Source organism: Coccinella septempunctata, chromosome 2 (assembly GCF_907165205.1).
Source record: "Coccinella septempunctata chromosome 2, icCocSept1.1, whole genome shotgun sequence".
NCBI lineage: Eukaryota > Metazoa > Arthropoda > Insecta > Coleoptera > Coccinellidae > Coccinella > Coccinella septempunctata.
Window position 1 is genome coordinate 37,378,816 of NC_058190.1, and position 27,531 is coordinate 37,406,346.

Here is a 27,531-nt window from a genome sequence, read left to right on the forward strand (position 1 = left end):
GTTCTGTATCATCTTTTAGCCTACTTCCCATAGAAGCAGATCAAACAAACTCTTCTTTATGACATAACACCTGTAAATATACAGAATGTTTCCCAATAAGCCGGTGTGCGCCTAAAACCACATTCACCAATATTATAAAGCGAGCATTGCCAAAGCATGATCCCCGTTCTGTCCAGCACCGATCTTATAAAGCTTCTTAAACATGGCATGTCTCCAGTTATTCGGTTAGTTACTATTATTCTTCTTGCTTGTGCGATACCTGTGAATATAAATATTTGACAGTTTTCACGAAGAGGTAGGTTTTCCTGAGTAATACTGAAAGAGTTCTACATTTTCATTTGAGTATCTTGCATTTCGCGACACCTTAAAATGAAATTAGAATTTCAACTTTTTTTTCCTTAACTTTATTTATATTTTCCCTGAAACGCAGGAAATAAAAATAAAATGTTTCGGGATAAATCTATGCTCCTACCAAAATATCTTTAAATCAATATTACTATATTTTCTAACGGTTATCTTGCCAAATTTTGGATTCTTCTGCAAAATGTATAACTGAATCCTCAAAATATATTTAAGCCGGATATCATCGATTCTACAATTTACGTTTGCGTTTACGATTTTGTTTCCTATATTGCTGAACTTTTCATTCATCACATATCATGGTATTCATTTTGAAAACAACTGATTAGAAGAGTTAAAATAAAGCCAATTAGTTAGGTACTAGGAGAAATAAATCCTTTCAAAGGTTTTTATTAAGCTCAGATCAATATTTGATATCGTTAACGAAATAGTCATTCCAATTTCCAAGAGGGATTTATTCACATAATTGGTTGTATCGGCAGTTTTTTATTCTAGACAATCATACATTATCATCACTCAGAAAAAAAGTTTATTAATTGAATATTTTGACAACAGATAGGAGATCCTTCTTTTAAATTTTGAATTCGACATCATATGAAACGCTTGGTAGAATAATTTGCACTTTTCACCTATCAATAAATTTAAATAGTTATTCCAATAGTTCATTCATTCATGGAAATGGGTATCTATACAACAGAATGAGTAAAAAATAAGGCAAAAAATTGACATCTTTGCTATTTTATTTCGTAAAAAATGCGCGAATAGTTTAATCTTTATTGTAATTCAAGCAGATTTTCATGTATATATGTATGTATAATTGGGTATAATTGTTTGTCATGCAGTCTCTACGAGAGGAAGAGTTGAGTTCTTTTAAATGTCAACCCTAATTTTTAGTGTAGGAAATCCATAGACTTTGTAGATGTCGAGAAAGATTTGGTCATTGGTTTTTTTATCAACCTTTTTTTACATTAGGGATGAAATGGATTTATTGAATTCGAATTAATGGATGATGAGAGAATATGTGTCAATGTTAATTTATTTCTGTAATTGAGTTTTTTGATTCAGATTTTTCAATTAATAAAATAAATCAAATTCTTCAAACACTTTATCCCTACAACAAAATAAGTGTTGATCCAAATCCCATCAATGATCAGATAATTCTTAGCACCGTAAGTTCTAAGCATTTCTTTCACAAAAATTATGGTTCATATTTAAAAAACCATTCACCCCCCGTAGAGGGGTTGAGGGTGTATGACAATTTCCACCATCGTACCTACATGAAAATTTGCCCAATTTTGAATGAAAATTGACCTGTATTAATATGTAATAATTCAAATGTTTTGAATTTCTGAAAGGGCTTTCTATTCTGAGTTCAGCATATTTAATTTTTTGACATTTACCTAATCCATATTCGTTTTCGAAATATTCACATTTAGATTACCTGTAAAGATGTTATGTAAATCAATCGAATTTTTACGCATTTCTTCTGTAATTTTGATGATGAATCTGATTTATGATTCTCGCACTTGTTTTTCTTGAAAAATAAAGAAATTTTATGAATTTGTTCTGCCATTTTCATCTTAATTGTTAATGAAATAATAAATCAGTAATATCTTGATGTCTGCTGTACATGACACTAAACGATCATCATCGAAACCACATTATAAATTAGTGAAAATTTTATTGATTCACACAGCATGTTTAACCAAATGACCAGTACTGTTTAAAAGTTGAATATCTCGAAAATGAATGGATTGAATGAAAAAAAATTAAATATGCTGAACTCAGAATGTAAAGACCTTTCAAATGAGGTATCACTTACCCCAGCTTTCCTGTTCAAAATATAGGGGATCGGGGTTGTACCATTAAGGGTTGAAGCAATATGGTCGTGAATTTAATCTTAAACGTTGTCCCCTTTGAATAAAAAATCCACGTGCCGAAGCAATTTTTCGAAAAATATTACTTCCACTTGTTTGTTTCGTTTTCGAAAGCTCAGCCTGTATAAAAAATACTGTTTGAAGTTAATATGTTTCATTTATAATTAAAAAAACGTACTGTACAATGTACCACCCATTTGGAATGATCTCAATATTCATAAGGAACAAATGCAACTCCCATTTGCTAAATTATACGGTCTAAAAAATTTTCCCAACAATTCTGACGTTCCTATAATATGATCAAATTCTCAGTTGTGCTAATTATTAAATAACATGTACCGAATTGAATATTCACTGTTTCCAAATTTGCCTCCAGTTGTATAATGGACCGACAGTGATTATTACTATTTTACATAATTGTTTATTGCAGAAACGAACAAGTAGTTGAAGTTCAACACGTAAAATTTCATTCATGAGCATTCAATGCTAACAGAACCATATGATTTGAAAAAATATCTGACGCTAAGAGTGACAATTGTTACAAGCGGTTAATTTGTTTAACTATTCCTCGCCTATCATCCGTTTATAATACCCCAGAGACGGTTATCATTAACACACTAAGGAGCGGGCTTTATAGCTCATAATATCGGCAGATTTATCGGACGTTGCATTGTTGTAGGTAAATAGGAGAAAACAAAGCCTCCCATGTTATGTAACAAAATGTCCATAACAAACAGTTTTTCGACGCTCCCGATGTCAGTGTTTTGAACCAAATAATTTATAGAATAACTCCATGAATCTATGAAAAAACGATACAATTGTTAAGGGAAAGTAGTACCTACATACGATTCCAGATAAAGACGATCGACATTGGTTGCTTTACGGATGCTACCCCAAATACGAAAATGTATCATCTCTTTGAGCAATAGCCTGAATTACCTACGTACTGAGTCAGTTGAAAAGTAGAAATTACCACGTAAGAGGTAATATTAGATATATTGAATAATTTTCAGTTATTCCTGAATTTCAGCGTAATTTTATCATATATCGCTATGAAAATCTTTGCAATATATAAAGAATTGAATCGCTGATGTCACCCCATCGTTATTTTTATCGAAATATGTTGAAAAACCTTCGAAAAATGATTGTGAAAAAAAGTTTCATTGACACTAAAGTTCAAGTTTTTTTCTCATAAAAAAGAACTAAATTGGAAAAAAAAGAGATGGGGTGACATCAAGACGTCCTTTAACTTCAAACTTCAATTTAAAAAAAAAATCAAGGCTTCACGTAAGAAATTGAAAGCGTAAATTAGGAACTAGTGAATGCCGTTTTTGAATGGAGATTCTTGAGGTATTACTTCCCCTTAAGAGACAAACAATATTTTTTAGCATCAGATATCTGTAACACTATACAGGGTTGGGCGTAGGTCTGGAATAAAATTATCATTTCTTCAACAAATGACTCAAAATGAAATATGTAACTGAAACTCTCATTTTCTAGCAAAAAATTGTTTGTTTTTTTTTCAACTCCTTAGCCACAACCGGCACAACCCCATCCGACTGCTCTCTGAAATCACAAGATCCTTGCACAATAAAATCTATGAAAATCTGTGGATCTTTTGAACAGAGTTATATACCCAATTTTTCAAATTTCACAGATACTTTTTAATTTTTCAACATCAAATTACTCAAAAATGGCGCATTATACGAGTAATACGAAGAATACTTTTATTTTACAATATCCCTTAGCTAACGTTCAACTCAGTTTCAAGAGTTGAGTTCTTTGAATTTTTGATATTTTTAATGAGAGATAATGAGAGAACTGTAAGACATGGGTGATATCTTGTGTTCGGAAAAGATTCATCAAATAAAAGAAAAACTATATTTCGAAAATCATTTCATTCGATAAAACCGTTTGTGAAAAATAAAAATAAAATTTTTATGGTTTTTCAACAGCCTTTATCTTTTAAACTGAACCAATTCGGAAAAAAATTTTAAAGGAAAAAAGTTTTTCTTTTGACCTCCAAGAATCTAATAAACTATTTGTATACGAGTCAAAGAATCATCCTGTGTATGTCCGATTCGACAAATTAATACTTTTAATTGCGCTTATTTTGATGTTTCAGAAAACTGATGTATTCGATCGAATGAAAACTGAATTTAACATTCAATAATGTATATTCTATTGATTAAATTCATAAAGATTCAAAATTCACTTTATTATGAGATGACTAGGATGGTAAATAACGACACGAGAGAAAAAATTATTGTCACTATGAAAAAAAAATCAGTCCTCGGCAACCTGGATGGTGCTATGCAATATTATTTGGCAAATTGAATAAATGAATCTTACAGTTTACGCAGATACCGAGGAAATCGTGAAATTCATTGTACAGGGTGATTTCGCGAACTTTTAAGAACTGTCCACTGAACACCCTGTATAACCCTCATTTTTTTTCAGGGTTACGTGGTGAACAACATTGGAAAATGAAGAAGAAAATCGTGAAAACTCTCATCTACACCGCTCAACGAAGATCATATGCCACCGATAGAAATTATTCTACAGCATTGGGGCTGGAGATTTTTGAAGACGAGTTGGAAGTAATGCCAAAAACGACCAAGACAGAAGAGAAGGAATTCGTAAGGCCTTATGATGAAGTGCCAGGTCCGCGACAATTACCTCTCATTGGTAATGCTTGGAGATTTGCCCCCTTCATAGGTAATTTGAAAAGTAAAATTATAAAGTGTTTTCATACGAGGATATATTGAAAAATTCTTAGCCTACTATAGAACCAAACAAAATTTCAATGTCAAAATATTTTATTACTCAACATATTCTCCTCTTAATTGGATACATTTATTACAGCGAACCTGGAACGTCTCTAGACCTTTAAAAAAATGTTTCTTCTTTCTCTGCAAACCAGACCTCCACAGCTTTTATTACCTCCTCGTTAGAAGAAAGAAAGAAGGTCTTGGAGAACCAGAGTGTCGCCATTCCATCGATTTTTGCTTTGTTTCTGGATCGTAGAAATGTACCCAAGTCTCATCCATAGTAACAATTCGGTCTACATCGTTTTCAGATCGAGCACAGATCGAACGCGGTGCTTCTACCCTTGCACGCTTTTGGTCAACATTCAAACATTTGGGGATCCGTTTTGCAGCAATTTTTCTCATGTCCAAATTGACGTTAAGTATATGATGAACGCGTTTTGTATGAAGTATTCAGTGCTTCAGATATCCGTTTTAACCCAATTCGACGGTCTGATAAAATGATGTCATGAACTGCATCGATATTTTCGGGTACTGACACAGAAACTGGCCTTTCCGATCGGTCATCATCTTCAATGGAAAATTTACCTCTTTTGAAGCTTGCAATCCAATTTTTCACGGTCGCATACGAAGGACATTGATCACCAAGAGTATTAAGCATATCTTCGTAAATCTGCTTACCTTTTAACCCTTATAAATACAGGTACTTGATGATGGCTCGATACTCCAATTTTTTGATTTTCACAATTTCGGTGGACATCTTCTTTCTTTTAATTTATTGCTTAACTCTGGTTTACTTTTGTGACCTTAAACTTCACACTGACACTTCTAATGAGTTATTGCTCCTTGCTATGGTAACGCAATATTTTTTTTATGCATGGAACTGATCTAGGCTAACTAGATATCAATTCATCCTCGTACAATATGAGAATTGAAATATCTCTCTATTTCAATCAGTTTGTTTGATCCTTTCGGTTAAGGGTTAATTGAGAAATATTGTGAGTTTTATGAATCCCCAACCTATCGAATAAGTAACATGGATTTATTGCAGTGTCAATTCATAATTTTTTTCTGAGCTAACTGTGATGGACGTGAAATCAAAGTTGGAAGAATGTTGTGCTGAAATAACCCTTCATATTATACATTTTTCAATGCATTCAAGTATAGGAGTTTATGGAATTAAAATCTTTATATTTTGATTCGTTGTTCGTATGTTCCAAAGAATTTGTAAATGATCGTCCTTTCCTTTGTGTGAAACTTTTTTTAATTTCAGGACAATACAAAATCCACGAACTGGACAAAGTGATGTGGTCGCTTAGGAGAGAATACGGCAATATAGTGAAAGTTGGTGGTCTAGTTGGTCATCCCGATCTTCTTTTCGTTTTCAACGGAGACGACATAAGAAAAGTGTTCAAGCAAGAAGAAACCTTACCTCATAGACCTTCGATGCCATCGTTGCATTATTACAAACAGAAACTTAGGAAGGACTTTTTCGATGGCAATGCAGGGGTGATTGGAGTGTAAGTTAGAAGAATGCACGCAAGAAAAAAATATTTATCTTTGTATTTACAGACACGGTGAAGAGTGGGATGAATTCAGAAAAAAAGTACAGAAATTTTTGTTGCCACCTTCTGCTGCGAAAGTTTATGTTGGCCCATTGGATGATATTGCGCGTGATTTTCTCTCAAGGTGAGTTCATGATTTGTTCTGTATCAGATTCATAAAGGGTGACGCCCCTTTTACTGCCACTAGTGCCACTGTGTAGAAAAAAAGTTTCATGAAATTTATTTTCTAACTATAATTTTATCTGCAGAATGTTCTATTTTGAGAAGAGAATGAAAAGAGATAAATTTATGTAAAAATAACTACTATCTGAATAGAAAAGAACAAAACGCGAGATTTGAAATATCCTTTGAAATAAAATAGAGAACAGCAAAAATAAGGGAGATGAAAAGATGCATTTCCGAAGGATTTTTTTTGAGCCTATAAAATTTTTGTATTAGCTATTATTATACTCGTATATTTAGGTTGATTCACCGCGAAAGCCTATTAGACGTTTATGGAATATTTTGTGCATTTTTGACAAAAAATAAATTCAGACCTTAGTAACTTCAGATTATACCGGAAACAGTCTACTATAACTATTTTTTTTTCAAATGGCACAACTATACTCCATTCACTTTTATTTTAGCACTCGGTTGGCGATGGAAATTTGACACATTTCACTCTGTATAGTACGAAAATATGGGGTTATGACGCTTGTCAAAACATTTTTGGGTTTTAAATCTACGCTTTGTTGCCCGTTCTTTTATTTTTTATGACAATGTCTAATCTTTCCGAAAAATATGTGAAGAACATAATTGAAGTTTATACAAACTGATTGAAGGCATACCAAATCCAGTTATTTGCATGGAAAATACAAGAGATCAGTATAATATCATAATATGCACTAGCTTGAGGAGAGTTAATGTTAATTGTCTTCTTTGGCTAAAGTTTGAATACGTTACTTCAGTTGTAGATTTCAAAAATATTATCCCGAAAATGAAATGCATGCATGCATGCATGATGCAGTGGTTGGGAATGGGTATCTCCCGAAAGAATTAACAGTTAATTACAAATTCTTCAACAAACATCATCTTGCATCAATATAAGTAAAAGGAATTAAAGGAAGTTTCAAGTCAAGATGAACTTCACGTTTGAACAAAAATTTCACATGAATATACAATTAACAGGACAACTGGCGCGTATTTGTGGCTGTTGATCTTAATACATTGATATAATAATAATTAGGTATTTATTGGTACCTTAAGACATTCACAATGTATAGGACAAGTCAAATAAAAAATAGAAAAATCAATTTTCGGGAACTTATTCTACGATGACATTCACCGAAAATCCTATAGTAAACTTTTCGCATTAATTCACTCAAACAAAAAATTCTCAAATGCCACCACTTTTTTGGGTCTCCCAATGGGAGGAAATTCTTTGTTATCCTCTTCATTCACAATCTTTCTGATTGTGGAAATATTCAGCTGAAATATAAGTCGTTTAGATTCAGATGAAACATTATATAAATTCTCGTTCATTGAATATGTTCACCACCGTCTGATGTATTGTGGATTTTAGAAAATCAGGGTATAACTATTTGAATGAGCGGACCTGAATTCTAAATAGCACTTCCTGAAACCCTGTCTCTTTTCTCAATCACTTTCGGCATTTTCGTAATAAAAATTGATTATTAGTTGTGGCAACGGCGTTATGACATTAACGACATTGCATGAGTGCCTACCTTACTCCGTTCTAGTTACAAAAACTTGAGAAAATGGCCAAGCGACTGCTAAAATAAATGTGAATGGAGTATAGCATATGTTTGCATCGTTAGAAAGCTGTTAATTACCTAATAATACTCAATTAATAATTATTAATAATCGTAACGCTTTTGATACCCTTTTGAGTTGTTCAGCAGAATTTTATATGCATTGCTCTTATAAGTTGTGTTTTCTGAATCTTATGACAACATCTTTTCATACGTCATACCTATGTAGCTATGTAGAGGTATATTGAGCATTTTAATTATAATTGACTACACAAAGATATATTAGATGTTAGATGTAAAAAATTTTGGGTAAATTGGCCTGAAAGGGTGCATTTACCGAAAATGTGAATCTCCTTGCGAATAAGATAACAAAATCCTTACAATAATTTTAAGTGCGAAATAAGAAGACACGAAACAACGAAAATTAATGGTCGGTTAAAAAAAAACCAAGTATCATCTGGGGAACTGGTGAGTATAATGGGGAAAATCAAAAGTTCTGGGTCGTTGGATGCATGCAAATAATTCAATTATTGATATTGCTAATTCAGCATGGACAGTTACTTCAATAAATTATTGAAGAAGGTCGAAAATTATCAGGATTATAAGTTCATCATGTATATCCATAAAATAAAGGAAATAAAAGGAATTTCTCAAGGATTGTCGTGATCTCTCGTAATTTTCTATGCCAAATGAAAACTCATACAAATATTTTAACAGTAGATTCTTGAGGTTGAGGTCAAAAGAAACACTCTTTTTCTTCACCATTTTTTTGATTTGAAAAGTTCAAAAGATACCATAAAATTTGTTATTTTAAGTTCTATCTCACAAACGGTTTCATCGAATGAAGTAAATTTCGAAATATGGTTTTACATTCATTTTTTTTTAACACTCACATCTTCCAGTTTTCTGATTATGACTATTACGTCCCATGAAAATACCAAAAATTCAAAGAACCCAACTCTTGAAACTAGGTTGGATGCTATCTAATGAATATTCGAGAATAAAAGTATTCTTCATAGTTTCTCGTTTAATGAGCCGGTTTCGAGTAATTTGATGTTCAAAAATTTGAAAAATGGATGGATACAACTCTGTTTAAGATCCACAGGTTTGTAGTGTCACAGATTTAGCTAGTTATTCTGAAGGTAATTTTGTTTTTCCAGGGGTGGCACAGCTCATTATGAAAACTTAAAATGGCTGTATATTTTTATCAGCGCCGAATCTAAAAAAATGGTATAGGAAAAAAATGTTTCTTTAGACCTTAAGAATATACTGTTAAAATATTTGTACAAGTCAAAGACTCATCCTGTATAACACGGTGGGTAAACAACAAATAAAATAAGTGAACAAGCAAGAAACTAGAAAAGGCAAATAACGATCAGGAGAGGTGGAGTAGATTACATGAAGACATTCTTCCGGAATGCATATTGATGAGGAAATTGGAAAAAAATTGTAAATTTTCCAAATTTTAATCTACGCATTTTTGAACAATCTACAGCCGGTGTCATAATCAAACCTAAAGTCGCTTTAATTTTAAAGCTTTCTTTAACCCTACCCTAAAAGTAACTTCAAATTTGATTATGAAACTGGACGATACTTTGAGTTCATTATGAAACGTTCCTTTATGTGACTTATGCTTCATCGTGACTTATATCGATGAAAAATAGTTTCAATTTCCTATTTCTTGAATAAAAATGTATCTTCTACAAGATTCTTTATTTGAATTACCGGAAAGGGTAGCAGTACCTATGTACATTGAACAGCCTGTAGTTCAAAAACAGAGCCTTTATGGATATAAGTTCATACCAGATTTTCGTCCAATTTTTCAAGTAAGATTATATACCATTACATTTTTTTATTCATTATGGTACACCAAATATAATAGGTTTTGAGAAGTTGTATTAGTTTGAGTTTGGATTATACAGGGTGTCCAGAAAATAGTTCCAGAAACATGAAACTGAATTCAAAATAAAATTAAAATCTTTCAAATCGAAACAAATTCTAATCAAATTAGAAAAATCAATAAGGTATATAAGCAAATAAAATGGAAAAATTTAATTATTATGAATTTTTCTTATATGATAATGATACTAGTACATATATAATGGATCATTCCAGACTACCCCAATTTGCATGTATTGATTGCGTTAATACAACAGTGCATTATTACAAACTCCAAACTATAATTCATTAGAGCATTATTCTGGGATATCGTATTACAAATTAATTATATCATGTCGTAAAAACAGATCTGTAGAATTCATGATAACTATGGTAATGTCATTCATAATATCTCGTTTGGAATGATATACCTACGGATTGAGTAAGTCTAAACACTTGGAATTGATCTATAAATAACGCCCATATTTACTGCTCTATTGATTATAAGGTATCCATTTGAACTTTGTGCAATGCATAAATGTTAATATAGCTTTTATGGAAAGAAAGGTAGGTAATCACCTTTCTCGAAATTGAAAAAGAAATAGGTCGTGTGCAATTAGCCTAGTATTGAGAGGTTCCGCATATTCAGTCCAGATTCCTTGAACGATAACCATATCTTTATCAGAAAACCAAAAAGGAAATATTTTGATTGAGAGGAAAATTAAAGATAATGAAACATGCCTTGGCTTCTTTTCATCAAAATCCGAATACATATTTATCTCTGAAATTTCTCTGAAAGATATTTTCAATTTCTTCCCATCAGCACAGCGTGAAGTACTGATATTTTTTGGATATCCATCCATAATCTCAATTTTATTACGATCTTTATACAATTCGAGTCTCTAACTCGGAATAAATTCAGTAAATCAAAAACAATTTTTTTGTTGTGAATATGCTCGGACAGGTCGTTTAGAATTTTAAACTGCTCTCATTTTGATGCAAGACTCTTTATACAACTTGTCCCTTTGAAATATGATGTCTCGATAGTTTTTCAAGTGGAAATCCTCTTTTTTATGAGTTTTATTGAAGGGTATATCAAGTTACACATGTGTATCGAATATTCAATTCCAATTCTTTGTAGTTGAGAAGATATATCTATGAAGGAATCCGATTCAACTCAATAAAATGATTCAGGCAGTTTCAAAATGAAAGGTCAAGTGTTGTTTGATTATATTTTTTTTGTCAGACAAAAAAGTTGAATTGAAATAAGTGATGATCATATCGAGTGAAGATAAATCTAGTCACAGTTGTTATTAGAGTTTCATGGAAAGTGAAAATTTCCTGAAAATTTTTCGAAGCATTTTCCATTATTATTTCCCATAGTTGGGATAATATTGAATAGTACTTATCGGTTAGCTTTTTTGACAATTTTTACAGAGAAAAGCATCATATGCACCAGGAAAAAATTTCCGGATCTTCTAGCAATACTGAGAATTGGTAAGAAACGTTGGATACGAAAAAAAAAACTATTATATTCTTATTTGCATTTCGTATAGCCGTATTATATTAAAATTCTCATAATTTCAATAAACAATAGAATGGAAATCCTATATCACAAGCGACCAAATTCTTGCAAATAAGGATGCAATTATATAATCGGATTTCAATAGCATTGTTGTTGAACCAAATAGTAGTATATGCATAGCAGTGCTCATTGTTTGTTGCCATTGAGAAACACAAAAAACTCGTTATTCATAAACATACGGATATTGCCTCAACAAGACTAACATGAGAAGAAATAATTGAATCAACTGAATGAATAGATTAATTATGGTCGGAAGAATATGAAGGTCAATCTGGTATTTATTGGTATTATAATATTTATACCATCTCTTATCCTAACCTACCCCACTATGTTGCATGTTAGTCTTCGATTAATTATGTATCTCGATACCTATAGTTCCTATGACTCATCTGAGGAGAAATAGGTGACAAGGAAGCTAATTTAACTTCATTATTTCAAATATTCAACCTTTAAAATCTAGCACAAAAATAATAATAACGAACCCTGGAATATTAACCTTGCATCTAGGTATACATTCTGAATTTTAAATAGACTGTGAAGTGTGAAGTCATAAGCATCAAAGTCGTAGTTTTCCCATGATTCTTGATCAAGAATTAAGTGATTTACACGATCCATGGCGTTCTAGATAGAAAAATAAACATTGAAATAAAAATGATCTTATTATTCAAATAAGTATTGACAAGTGTGGTGTAGTTGGATTTAGAATGTAATTCTCCATCGAAATAATTAAAAATATATAGGATGTGCCATTTAAAAATCGAAAGTTGGGCTCATTTCCGGTCAAACCGGAAGTACGGCAAAGCAAGTTAATATATCAAAAAATGTAAATTGAACTATAATACACAACCCCCAAATTTCGTTTTTCTCTCTTCAATAATAAAAAAGTTATAAGGGTGAGCCACCTTAGAGAATCATCCGGTATATACTCATTAGGAGCGATTGTTGAGTTGAAACGAATATTAGTGATTCTCTAGCTAGAGGAAGCATATTCGTATTTAAATATACAGAGTTAGAACTATTTACAGGGGGACTACAAGGATATCGAAAACCGTTAAAAATACAGGGTGGCTGGAATTACAAAAAAGTTGCGTTATTTAAGGATGAGTGTGCTATTCTAAATAGTTCCAAAATATCTCTAATATGGTTCCCTAGATATCCCAAAAAAACTGAAAATCAAGATTATCTTTTTTCTTTATAACTCATTTGTTTTTACGAAATTCGGTTTTTAGTCATTATTCATTATCCAATAAATCGATTTTACTGGTGTACTACTTTTTTGTAATTTAAGCCACCCTGTATTTCTGAAGGTTTTTAATATTTCTATAGTCCCCCTCTAAATAATTCTACCCTCTAAATAGTTCTAATCCTGTATCGGTTGATTCGAATATGCTTCTGATTCTTAATAAATTATGATCATTTAATTGTTTCACATTCATTTCATTATGCGCTAATACAAACATATCATTTAATTTGTTCAAATTAATATAGTACGTGATTCATTATAAATTGGATATCCAATTTTCACCTATGGAAATGGAAAATCTAGGTAACTAGTTAATTTCAAATACACAAACCAATAAATATTCATTTATTCCAACAAAATCAACAAAACACAATAAACTTTTTTACACTGTCAATAGAAAAAAAGTGAATATAATAATATTTGTAGTACAAAGCAGGAACAGTTATTTAACAGAAAAGAATATGAAAAAATCATGACAGTGGTTCGTTACAAAACCAATAAATGAAATGACCTATAAAATTACGATGTTTTTTTCAGAATGGAAGAATCTTTGGATAATAATCTTGAACTTCCTCCACATTTCTTATCAGAAATATACAAATGGGCCTTAGAATGTAAGTATATATATAATATACACCATGATGAGTTTCTTGCTCTACACTCTATAATAAGTACATATTGAGATTCGAATGTCTTCTTGAAATAAGGGAGATAAAACATCGATAAATCAATTCATCGATGTATGAAAAACATCCTCTAGGAGAGTGGTATGAAAGTTTTATTTTAATATTTTAGTGTTTTTTTTTTAAACCAGTCCAATCTATGTGTGGTAAGTGAATTTCAAGATAATAGTCCGTTTCTGTGAAACGGTTTCTTTGTTGAGTTGTTGCTCTGGCCTTAGATAAAATTCATTTGAAAAAAATGATGTTGCTACTATAGGTAAGTACAGGATCTTTATAAATGATGAGCATCGTAGTTGGGTTCTTCTGAGTTGCTCCCCACCAAAGGGTTTAGAATATAATTCAAAAATTTTCGATGCTACAATCATTTATAAAGACACTGTATAAATTTTGGGCTTCAACTTCCGACCTGAATAGTCATATGAAGATGCAATTTTGTGTAGGAAATTCAAAAATATTAAATCCGTAAGAAAATTCTTAAAATTACTGTCTCAAAGTACATGCACAGAGATTTCGATCTCGAAGACAAAGCAGAGACAAAGTTTGTCTCTGGACAAAATGAACCATTTGTTCAATTTATTTTCAAATGAAAAAATTACAACTTTTCTTCTAGCTCAAGTTAAGCATTACCTACAAGGATTGAAATTATTATGTGAAATATTTAACGTTTCTGGTTTCAGCCGTAGTCCGAGTATCACTAGATACAAGACTGGGTTGCTTGGAGCCAAATCTTCCCAAAGATTCAGAACAACAAAAAATAATAGACTCTATCAACACATTCTTCTGGAATGTGGCAGAAGTCGAGCTCAAAATGCCTGTATGGAGGATATTCCACAACAATGCTTTCAAAAAATATATTGGTGCTTTGGAAGACTTCCGAATGTGAGTATGGCTTTTTTTATGAATAAATCCAGGACTACCAAATACGCATTTTTTAAAATTAATCCTGTTGTAACTTGTGTCCAGAAAACGGCGGTACATTATAGAAATGGTATTTGAAATTCATCTCCAAACTTAATGGAACTGAAATGAAAAATGGCGATTCCTTCTACGTCATTTCAAACTACTGTTTTCTTACGAAAAAACACAACTTTATGTTATATCTCAGCAAATAAATCTGTATGAAAAAATCATAGTACGCCACTGGATTGCTATCAAGAAACAGTCTGTATAATGTCTTCATTTCAACATCCTAGCACAAACAGAAACCAAAGTTGAAATCGCCCAAATTTCACTTTTGGCCTATAACTAGAAAACAATAGAAGTCAGACGAATGCAGTTGATGGCATTATTAGTTAGTCGAGAAAAGATAAACGTGATGTGCCATGCATTTTCCTTCATCTCGTTTGGTTAAAAAGTTGTAGTTCAGGTATCACCTATTTTGCCTATCCTGTACGTTATGAAACTGAAAATGTATCCATGCCTATATGCAGGCTTTTTATTGAAAACAACTGATGATGAAGTGGAAATATTTGGAACGATACTGCACAAATTAAAAGAAAAACATGAATATTAACAAATTTTCGAGAATATTGGATGTTTTTTTAATCAGCATATCAATACATAAACCTTCATAATATGTTTGTAGAAATAAGAATATTTTTTTATTAGCCAGAAATACAAACAGGCTCAATTCTTCACCCACTTGAAAAAGCTTTACTGAGATAGCTAAAAATGTGTAGTGGTCAAAAACCATTTCTAATATGGTGAAAATAACATAATAAGTACAACTTCTTCAGTTTAGTACAGTTATTGGTATATTATAGTTGTGAGAAGTTATTCGGTTATTTCGATAAATAGTAATAAACTTTCAGGAAAAATGGACATTGAAAAGGTTCACAAATGGTAATATCGTCATAAGTCACTCTTTATGGTCAACAATAATATTATTACATTTCACGAATAAGTTGCCGCTTCCTACTTCATGTTCAATCACATCGTTCTTTACTCTAAGAGTGTTATATTATTGTCGTTATATAATTACAGAATTTAACATCGAAATCCTCTAAACCCCATCAAACACGAAATCATTTTGCGGAAATGATCAAGTAGAACAATTACGTTATGTAAGTTGGAGCCAAAACTTAAATGATCAAATTTCATAAATGAAGAATTCAAAATGTCATAGATTCTCTCGCTCTGCCTGGAGCTGAAGTGATAACAGGTAGCAAAAAACGGAGTTTTTGTTTTCGCTCTCTAATTACCTAAGGTTTTGCCATGAGAGTGATGCATGGGTAACACGTAAACTGAAATTTGAAGAGGAAGAATAAGGATTTGTATGATATTGAACTAAAACGTCATTATTCCTTGTGCCAAATTTATTCCTCAAAAAGATTATAGAGCTAACTCTATAGGTAATCTTATTATAGATTATATTATAGAGTTAACTCTAAAATCTTTGCTTATTGTTGTATTGTGGCATTTGATTCTCATCTGTTTATTTCCCCTTCTCCCTCCATCTCCTTGGGGACACTTTTAAGCCTCCCCTCCTGATAAACAACTGCGCTGAGGGAGAAAACTCAGGGATATTCATATATGGATTATATCTGAACCTTGAAGCCATTCCAGTTCTAACAAAAAATGCTTCAGTTGCAATTTTTTCATAACGGTGTGATTATTTATGAAAACCAGTGGTTTCTATAAATAGAAAATGAGTTCATTCTGTTTAATACAGGGTGTCTCATTTAAAAGTATCCACCCTCAATTAATAACTCAACAACGAATCAGAATTTGTGAAAACATTCAGACAGGTCGATTTTTGATGACAGGGGGATATGATCTGGCATACAAAGCTTGTTTCTACTAGCAACCCCCTGTGCAAGCCCATCAGAAATTCGAATAAGGAAAGTGGATAGTTTTGTAGCACACATGTATGCATGGATTCAAATTTGTATGACCCTGCAGTTTGTGTTCATATTAAATGAATATTCACAAAGATACAGGGTGTTTTTTATGGAATTATGGTACCGATAAAATTAAATGAAACACAGAGATGTTCTAAAATTGATCGTACCCTCTCCAGAGGTTTTCTAGTAGAAACAAGCTTTGTATCTTGTATCCCATATCATGTCCCCCTGTCATCAAAAATCGACCTGTCTGAGTGTTTTCACAAATTCTAATTGTTGAGTTATTGAGGGTGGACGCTCTTAAATGAGACACCCTGTAGAAGATGGTAGTACTTAATAATATATATCAATTTTGAAATTGATATATATTAAAAAATATATCTGGACCATTCTTCACACAAAAATAACGAATTTCAAAACTACTGCATATTGATCAATTGTTATCCAATATAAATATTCTACTGAAATACGGAATTGATAATGAAATCAGCAGGTTAATGGGTTTATTCATCTCATTATTCACTTCACATGGTGAGCAAACTTGATCGTTTTATGAACGATATTAGTTGGAGTTGAATGATAGATAGGTGATGTTTTATAATTAGTAAGTTAATTTTGAATAGAATGGTATATGAACTGGAAAAAATTGCTGGAAGTTGTAGTTCAGAGATCATATTTCAATTTCTGGCGGAGTTTACGTTTTTAGTTTTTACGTCGCGGCCCAAACTGGTCGCTGAGTGCTTTTCGGAAACTAAAAGAGTTACGTTAGTGTAGTTAGGGAAAAATTGTTAAAGGCTCCCTATATTTTTGTTGAAATAATTAGATATCAAATAGCAAATCATGGATATTTCAATTCGTTTTCTAGTTATAGTTCCTGGAGAAGCCAGTGCATCAGATCTAGATATCTTCTGATCGTCTGATCCACTTTGAATATACCCGATACCGGCTTCTTTTTTGAACTAACTATGAAGTATGAAGTGTCTACATGTCTATATTGTGATTTTATATTATTCGTATCATAAGTATCACTTATGCTGGTGCTGTGGCTAGCTGAATTTTTCGGAAAGAATAATAAGGGTCTGTCAATAAAGAACAAACAGCTTGAGTAATTTTTTCTGATGAGAAATTACTGATGATGTAATGAGTGCAGTACGAAAACTGCATATTCAAATTGTTATGAATTCCTGAAATCTCTTATAAGTATCCCTATTCGTTCAACAAGATTATCTTCAACTCTGTCTAAGAGAACAAGAAAATGCATCTGTTTCGAAATCAAATATGAATACGTGACTTTCCCTGAATAGTATCGATTAACTGGTTTGTAAACAGTTACCCAAAGCACTGTATACTAGATACACATTTTGGCGCTAAATTCCAATTACATATTACACTATTATTATATAATGAAAGGCCGATTAAATGTATTATTGGGATTATCGTATACACATACATGTGGGCATTCATACGATTTCGTAAGAACCTCATATACGTAACATTCAGCAGGATTTGGTACACAGAATGTATGAGTTCTGGATTGAAAAGAAATTGTCAATATTCAGTGCAAAATACGAAATAAAATAAAAATTTAATGAGGACTAGTTTACCTGTGCCGTTGTACAAGGTGAGTCTTTGACTCGTTCAAATATTTGAACAATAGATTCTTATGAGATCAAAAGAAACGAGTTTTTCTCATATCATTTTTTCCGATTCGGCCCTGATAAAAAGCCATTTTAAGTTTTCATAATGAGCTATGCCACCCCTGGAGAAACAAAATTACCTTTAGAATAACTAGATAAAGCTTCGACACTACACATCTGTGGATCATTTAAAGAGTTGAATTCGGTCAGAGTACCCAATTTATCGATTTTCACAGATATTTTTTATCAAATAACTCGAAAACGACCTATATTGTACGAAAAAATCTGAAGAATAGGTAATGTTACGATTCGTTTTAATCTTTATTTTATATTATAAATTAATTTGTTATTACAATCAACGGAATCGTAACTAATAAAACAGAAAACAATTCATTCAATGAAATAAGTGACTTTTCTAAAAAATATTCTGACTCTCTATTATTTTTTTTATGTTTCCATGCCATCCAAAATTTCCTAGCATAGCATCTATGATGAATAAATTTCTTATAAATCAATCAAAATTTCTTCTAATTCCTAGTACTCATTGGACAAACTAAACTAAACAATATTATATTGGGGAAACGCAAACCATAACAGTACTTTCATTGTAGGAAACGTTCAAATACTCATTAGATAGCGTCCAACTTAGTTTCAAGAGCTGGGTTCTTTGAATTTTTGGTATTTTTATGGTACGTAATGGTCATAATGGGTAAGAAGTAAGACTTTCTTGTGTTCGAAAAATATTCATCAAATAAGCGAAAAAATATATTCCGAAATTCATTTCATTCGATAAAACCGAAGTTTTGACTCAAGAATCTACCATTAAAATATTTGTACGAGTCAAAGACTCACTTTTGTATTAGAACATACAAGGTGTTTACTAAGTTGCAGGAGGTTACTTCATTATATCATCGGTGTTTGAGTTATGTGATACTGATGAGCTATAATAAGAGCGAAACCGGTCTTCGTTACTCTCCTTCGGTGGTGGCACGTTCTCTATGGTCAACTTTTGGTTTAGATCTTTGCTAGTGCAATTTCCATTTTTAGACATAGAATATAACATTGAATTATTTCAACTTAATTTTGCCCTATTGTATATGTCATCCACCAATGAGCTTCCCGAAAATATTACGTGGGAGTTTGAGCAATCTGTCATCGAAAAAATGCCATTTCTTGTTTCTCTTGAAGACCTATTGAAAATTTCTTTGTGCCAACATCAAGAATCCCAAAATTTTTCGGAAAAAAGTTTATAGTTTCATGCGATTCCATTTCAGAAATTCTTTCGGTTTATAGGTTTGGCTGAAATAAAGCAGGGTCCGTATAGATCAAATTCTGACAATTTCTTGATACAAAACGTTAATCTATAATTTCTTCAAATGAAAAAATAAAATTACATACAAGTAAAAACAAAGAGCCAATTCCAGTATTGTTGTCCGAGTTAGAATCAACAAAGTACAAAATACCTATACTATTATATATTATACTCCTATTATACAGGGTGGCCATTCGAAAACGAAACAGACAAGATTGCAGACAAAATAAATTTTTTCGATAGAAATGCTCGGACAGGTCGATTTCTGTTTCGAGGGGGACAACTTAAGATGTAGGTTACGGACGCATAGCGCTTCAACCCTTGCTACTATAACCCTCACCCACAATTTTTGAATAGGGAAGATGGGGTGAGTGATACCTCATTTGGAAGGTATTTTTATACTGATTTCAGGCACAGTAGTTGTTTTATCATTTTATGCATTAGTTCTCGAAATATTCTTAACTAAGTATTTGAAAATGAAGTGGCGTTTTCATGGCACTTGTAGTGTTTTTTTGTGAAAAATCGACATTTTGAGCTTCAAAACAACCATGACTGTGGCTTCCTTCCTCCAATCCACTGACATAGAAATCTTTAATCAAGATGTCGAACAAACAAAGCGTATTGCGAAGGAGCTCAATCTTGCTGAAACTCAATCTGAATTATCTTCGATATAATTTGCAGTATTTCCAATAACATGCGGTAACACTTGATCGATAGAAATCTCCAAAAAGTCCAAATACGTACATATCTCTAATCAGATTACCAGGTAAGAAAATCAAATCATTAATGATGCCACAGAAATATTCCAGTCCCAATTTGTGAAACGATTTCCGACTTAATTATGAAGTGTTTTCTCAGTTGGCTTCAATAATGTTTTCATTTTGTTGATTATTGAATTCATATCTTTTTAAAAAAAATGAAAATCGATAATTTTTTATTTATTACGAACAGATCATTAAGTTGGCTTACTGGTTCTTTGACATGTGAATTATTCTTAGTTTTGAATCGAGACTTGTACGTGTTCTAATTCATTGTTCGACATGGTTTATTCAATTGCAGAGCGGGTGGAAATAATTTCACTTTTTTTTGCAAACAATCAATGTGCGAATAGAACCGCAGAATTCTTCAATCAACGACATTTAGATAAACATGTTAATAGGAAGTATGTTTTGAAGCTCAAAATGTCGATTTTTCACAAAAAAACACTACAAGTGCCATGAAAACACCACTTCATTTTCAAATACTTAGTTGAGAATATTTCGAGAAATAATGCATAAAATGAAAAACAATTACTGTGCTGAAATCAGTATAAAAATACCTTTCAAATGAGGTATCACTCACCCCATCTTCCCTATTCAAAAATTGGGGGTAAGGGTTGTAGTAGCAAGGGTTGAAGCGCTATGCGTCCGTAAGCTACATCTTAAGTTGTCCCCCCCGAAACAGAAATCGACCTGTCCGAGCATTTCTATCGAAAAAATTTATTTCGTCTGTAATCTCGTCTGTTTCGTTTTCAAATGGCCAGCCTGTATATTATACTCCTATTAATTTGGCTCGTAGGCAGTTAAGCTTGAATCTTCTCCATTTTTCTCAACGCTGCTCCTTCTTATGGGCTATATTACTCAACACGTTTCACTCAAGAATTCTATTCGATAATGATGAACAAGCGGTCATAGTTCCAATTAAAATGTGTTTGGGTTGATGAACGCGGAACGCTCAGGTTATTTCGATTCACTGTCAAGTTCAACTTTCACTTCATGGCAAACAAAATCGAAAGTTGATCTAAAACTGTGTCACCTACTTTTCTCCAATAGACTAGACGAGAATCTCAGGCTTTTGGGTCAGAACGATTATATGGCCAGAATGAATTATATAACAGACACTTGTAACCGTATAATGTAGGTAATGGATATTATTGTCCCAAGTCGATATAATATGTCACAGGTTGAGAAGCGATTTTGTATGGTCTGGTCAGTAATAAAGTAAGCTTAGAGACTCGACTGTTCAAGTTAAAGTTGGTATAATCTTTCACGGAAGTTAAACTTTTTCGGTAGATTTTTTATTATCGAAGTATGAACTACAAATGTTGAATATCGAAATGGAAAATTTTCGACAAAGGCATGTTGAATACAAAAGAAGATTATACAGGGTGTAATTGATTTTCTCTGAAAGTATCAGATAAGAAATAGGCAAATATAGGGTGTTCCATATGAAAAAATCTCTGCCGTTTTTGTAGCGAGTCAAAAACGAAGAGTTTTGGAACATACTGTAGATATAACACAAACTAAGTTTTCTCTACACGAAACTTATAATAATAAATATGGTTTAAACGACAGCAAATGAGTGATACTAACACCTCCTCTAATGGTTCACGTCTAATTTGATATAACAATAAAAACCTACAATACCTACACGCACAATTTACAGGTTGCTAATGGTTGCGAAGAAATTAAGAGGGGATTCCTTTGGGGACCGCTTTGGTGTTTGCGTTTTCATATTCTCGACATTTTGTGAGATTTAATGTTTCCTTATCGATTTTTCTGTCTAATTTTTGAACTGTAAGAACGGTGTATTGTGAGTTTCATCCACCTATGTATTTATTTTTTTATTTATATTTCGCCTTTGATATGTCTCTTCTCTCATTGTAGTTGTTTTTTTAAACTCTTGAAAATGGAGAGTAGGACTTGCCAAGAATACGCAGACAATTTTGGCAGTCAGCAATGAATATTCGATCTCATTGACAATTCGAGAAATAGAATTTTCTTCTGAAGTGAACTCTGAAGTGGTTGAGGTAATTACAAATTGGCGAATGCATAGGTCACCGTCCAGGTTCACTTTCGTCATTGAGTATTAAACCCAGTTTAATACTCAATGCTTTCGCTTTATTTTAATTTTAGTTTTGGTCCTGTTATAATATTGTTATTATGGAATCATTATTATACAACGTCTTTATGAATAATATCATCGCAGTTGGAGTCAATTTTGAAATTCTACGTAGGTATGATATAGAATAATAAGGAGCAGTAAAGAATAATTCAGGGCCAACTGAGATGTTACAATCATTTATGAAGACATGAAAACCGCGTATTTGTTGTTAGGGGTTGATACTGAATCGGAATTGAGGTCTATTTTCAACCAACAATATTACTTTTCAAAAGTTCTAGAGTTCAACCGACCCATCCGCCATTTTGCAACCAATTTATTTATGGTGTGAGTTTAGTTTTGGCAATGAAACCAGAAACCACTCATGTAATTCAATTCATAGTAATCATAGTCTGGTTATGCTAGACTTCCATATATCCACGAATTATTGTCGGTAAATTAGATATTACTACTGAAAACCACACAGTTATAATTAATAATTAAAACTCTCTATTTTTTATTCCTCAGAATCCTCTGGAAGCTATGTTATCATCCATATCGAATTCATCAATACAAATTGATCGTAAAGTCTTTTCGGCTGAATGTCTCTTATCACTTTGAATAAATTTTGTGCTCTGAAGTGTTTAAACTTCCTCCTGATTCAATTTACTCTTCATGATATCATTATTAAAATACAATGGTTTCATTTCACAGACTGTGCTCGAAATATATTCAAAAAACTATGGACAACATGGCTCTCAAAGACTTCCGGAACATGAAAGAAGAGAACATATCGATTGTGGAAAAAATTCTTCTACATACAGGAAATCCCAAATTGGCAACGGTTCTCGCAATAGATTTGCTCTTAGTTGGAGTTGACACTGTAAGTATATATCTGGTTTGGAATGTCTGTCCTGGCCTGGGAATTTTTGAAAAAATTACACATGCCATTCAGTGTGGTGGATGAACTAGTCCGGTTAGTCAAAGTATAATAAATTGAGAGGACACTTTTGAAGGTATGGTTTTGGTAGTGCGTCGGATGCAGAATGTGACTACGCAACTAACCAGCAGCAGTCACATTCTGTATCACTACAGCACTGCTGAGGTGCTTTACAGTTTCCATACAGTGTGGCTGGATTTCAGTGTTTGCTATAAGTATTGTTGAGTCAGTCATCACGAGAAAGGTTTATTCCCATTGCTTCTCTATAATTCAGATAGGTAACATTTTTTATATTTTCCAAGCATTAACTTTTTATATTTCACGTAAAGTGTTCATTAAAAATACCTATCTAGATAACCAAATGGGATTTTTTTATGGAAATTTGTGGATCATAATAATGAATATCCGGAATAGATTCAACTCAAATATTTTCGTCTCAGTGATATTTCCGGTTATACAGAAAGTTGAGAGAATATTTTCTATTTTCTTACACTACACAAAATATTAACTGCGTTTATTTGAACTTCGATATATCCGAACCTCATTTGTCTCAGATTTCTATATTCATTATGATCCACAAAGTTTCAGAAGAAAATTTCATTCGGTTCCTTAAATACTTCCAGCAACTTGCGTGAAACACCCTGTATGTATAGAACACGCTTATTATTGTTTGTAACTTAGCTTTATCGCGACTCAATTTTGCGTTGAAGTTGCTATTTATTCAATATTTCATAACTGATGGTCCATTAACCATCTGTAAACATTGATAATGGTGACAGAAACAGTCGGAGAAAATAACTTTTCATACGAACCGTATACCAATGGCTATTTTTCAGACCTCCATAGCTGTGGCTTCCACAATTTATCAACTCTCACAGAATCCCGACAAACAGGAAAAATTATATCAAGAACTGAAGACTGTTCTGCCAGATGTAGACAGTAATTTCACTGTTGAAACTCAAGAAAAAATACCGTACCTGAAAGCCTGCATCAAAGAAACTTTGAGGTGAGAAAATACAATATTCTTTTCTTATCAAGCTCTATCGTATTTTAAAAAAGACGTTGTGTTTATTTATTACTGAAACTAATATTTACCTACCTTACTTTTATTTATTTTATTTTACAAGTGGAAAAGTGGAATAAAGGCATAATTAATATACGCAGGGTGAGTTTTTGACTTGTACACTTATTTTAACACCAGATTCTGGACGTCAAAAATAACACTTGTGGCTTGCTGGCCAATATATGGACGACTGCTTCTGGCGAATATTTTCTTTAAGTCTTGCAGATTCAGGAACGCATTTTTTCTAGTGTGAAGCGATTGCTGATGGATTTTTCCTCTCAAAATGAATATAAAGTATGCGTAAACATTTTAGGAGAACTTGAACTTGAACGATTATACTAGTAATAGTATAGGAATAGGAACAGAGCAATATTATCACCTGTTTCAAGAAAATGCTTACTAAATATTTTTTCTAGAATGTATCCAGTTATTATTGGAAATGGTAGAAGTCTCCAGTCAGACACCAAGATCGGTGGATATCACATTCCGAAAGGGGTAAATTGAAATAATTTCAAGTTACCCCTCATTTTAACCTTTGGTTTTCAGACTCACGTCATTTTTCCACATTTAGTAGTTAGTAACTCCGAGGAATACTTCTCGGAACCTGAACGTTTCGAGCCAGAGAGGTGGTTGAAAAATAAAGAAGAATCAACGAGATGTCCCCACAAACCTGATAAAATACATCCGTTCGTTACACTGCCCTTCGGCTATGGAAGAAGGTCCTGTCTAGGAAGGAGATTCGCTGAAACTGAGTTACAAATTTTATTGTCAAAGGTAATTGCTGTACAAGAAGTCTGAGACTGTCTTGTCGTAGATTTTCCACTATAAATATTTTAACTTCAGTCGTTTATCGATAATTTATTGGGCTACCATTAACGGTGCATACGGATTACTCTGACGTGACGTGGGACCACTATATAATGCGCATGATTCGAAAATAGGAAAGAGGATTTTGCGCAGAAACATTCAAATAGATTTGACATGACGTGGGACGTGCATTCCACGTAATCTGTATGCACCTTCAGATACCTCGTTCGTTTTGTAGGACGGCGTGTAGTGTGCTACAGAAAAATTTAAATTTGGACTTAACATAGGTATCCTACTAGCTCATTCTAACGTAAATTCAAAAACTGATGAGTAAATCACTAAAATCAACAGAATGATTCATAAAAATTTTCGGAAGCTGTCCTCATCAGCAAAGTCTTGTCCGACAAAAAATGGCATAAAAATAGAAAAACCAATATGTTCCTCTAGGCAGGTACAATTTTGAGATGTTCCCTAGGATGCTATCAAACAAATAACGGCAGCATTTTGGTTATACTATCACCATCGTTCAAAATGATGTCGAGTTCAATATTTGAAAAAATGCAAATGAATTGCTGATGAGAGACGAAAAATAACAATGATAATAAGATATGGGAGGGTACTATAGGTACTGTTAATTCGGTGTACTGTCATCCGATCTCACTGAATCAGATGCTCCGCGTTTATTACTACAAACAGAGTCCCTGCTAAAAATATTACACACAAAACTTTTGTTTGGGGGATGCATTGAACTCTAAAAGAACTTTTAGAGTTCAATGGGGGATGATATCCCCGCCATCTTGAAAGTTTTTCATGACAGCTCGGCCGGACTCAAACAAACAGATGAATACCCAACCAAAGATTACTGATCCAACTAATTTTCACTGCCCAATGTTATATATAGTCCATTCAAGAATGATTGAAATCCCAGTTGGCCTTGAAAGTCCAGACGCAGCTTAATATCTGGACACAAAAGATATGCAATATTCCATAGCCACCCGAGATGCCAATCATTCTTGAATGGACTATAAACTTAGTTACATTAATTTTGAACTGATTTTTATATACTTATTCCTAAATTCGTTATAGATATTCCGAAAGTATAAAGTTTCTTACAACTACGGAGCATTGACTTATAAAATCACGCCCACATACGTACCAGAGCAGCCATTGAAATTCAAACTGACTGAACGTTCATCTTAATTTGGATGGATTATTGTGCTTCGTTTAAAATATAAAATAAACTATGAAGGGGATCTCTACCCACCATAGTATTAACATAATGATTTTTGTTTGTTTGTTGTTTATTATATAAGTATTAGGTGTAAATTTAAAAGTAGGTAAATGTTCGAATAAATATTGACTGAATATTTAAGAATCAATAAAGTTGTTGTTAGACCAAGATATTTTTATTTATTTATTTTCTCCTTCAATGGAATATTCCTATCTATCTGTAAGGGCCTATAGACGTTTATAGAATATCGACCTGTGTCGGACTGGCTCGGTAAAATAGTGAAAAAAATTCACGGGGCCCACCCCCAATTCAGGTCTCGGAGCCCTTAGCCCCATAGATAATATTCCGATGAGGGCATCAACAGAAAACCAAGATCTGGAAATTATAGTTTCAATTTATCATGCAATAAGATTCCCAAAAATCCAAGAACTCATTAAATGCTGAAATAACAGGGGCGTTTTATGGACTATCGGGAAGGTAATGATAAAGACTGAGAGATGATTTTCCCAAAATGAAGGATCATTTGGATGAAAATCTATTCTGTCATTTCCGTCGGTTGTTTTACATATTCAGAGACTATGGTATATTGATTCACAGCACAGGCATAATCTTCATTCCCTAATATACAGAAATCATTCAAATATCTACTACACCTTCTTGTAGTACTTGTAGGTACCCCTCAAGAGTTTTTCCCAAATTAAAAATAATTTAAAATCGTTTACGATCCCAAGAAGAATGAGTGTTGAAAGCTCTAATCTTTCGAGAGTGAAAGCAGACTTTGTTAAATGATTTGGATCATAATGCTATTATTGATGCCTTGACATCCCTGTGATGTAATACCTAGTGAAAACTCACTTATTTTTTTATTCGCTGTTGTGGAAAGCAGGTTATTTTTCAGCAGATCTTGTGACTTGTTGGAAGAATATTCAAAATTTTTACAGCTCAAAATATTTGCGTGTTTTAACATTTTGTGGTTATCCGAATCAATTATCCCAAATAATTCTTTCATATAACGTTCAAAATAGTTCATGGAATTATTACCAAAACCTCGTACCCCATGAAAGTATTCAATAAGATGTTTTTTTTATTTCAGATCAGAATGATAAGAAACATTAATTGATTCTATAAA

The 27,531-nt window shown here is 32.6% G+C and overlaps 1 protein-coding gene across 1 annotated transcript; it reads left to right on the plus strand.

The window, feature by feature from the left end:
• Nucleotides 1–26,570, plus strand: LOC123308393 (probable cytochrome P450 49a1). The gene is made up of 11 exons (XM_044891017.1): nt 1–295; nt 4,698–4,955; nt 6,279–6,525; nt 6,578–6,694; nt 13,565–13,641; nt 14,388–14,589; nt 23,076–23,244; nt 24,138–24,307; nt 24,781–24,859; nt 24,911–25,138; nt 26,258–26,570. Exons 2-11 carry the CDS (start codon nt 4,724–4,726, stop codon nt 26,369–26,371), a joined length of 1,635 nt encoding a protein of 544 aa, XP_044746952.1. The 5' UTR covers nt 1–295; nt 4,698–4,723; the 3' UTR covers nt 26,372–26,570.
• The last annotated feature ends 961 nt before the right edge of the window (nt 26,571–27,531 follow it).

What these genes read in the sequence shown, in the direction of transcription:
- LOC123308393 (XM_044891017.1), top strand. Translation starts at nt 4,724, where the DNA reads ATGAAGAAGAAAATCGTGAAAACTCTCATCTACACCGCTCAACGAAGA. An exon ending in TCTTAGTTGGAGTTGACACT is followed by an intron (nt 23,245 to 24,137) that starts GTAAGTATATAT and finishes GCTATTTTTCAG; the next exon opens with ACCTCCATAGCTGTGGCTTC. An exon ending in TACAAATTTTATTGTCAAAG is followed by an intron (nt 25,139 to 26,257) that starts GTAATTGCTGTA and finishes AATTCGTTATAG; the next exon opens with ATATTCCGAAAGTATAAAGT.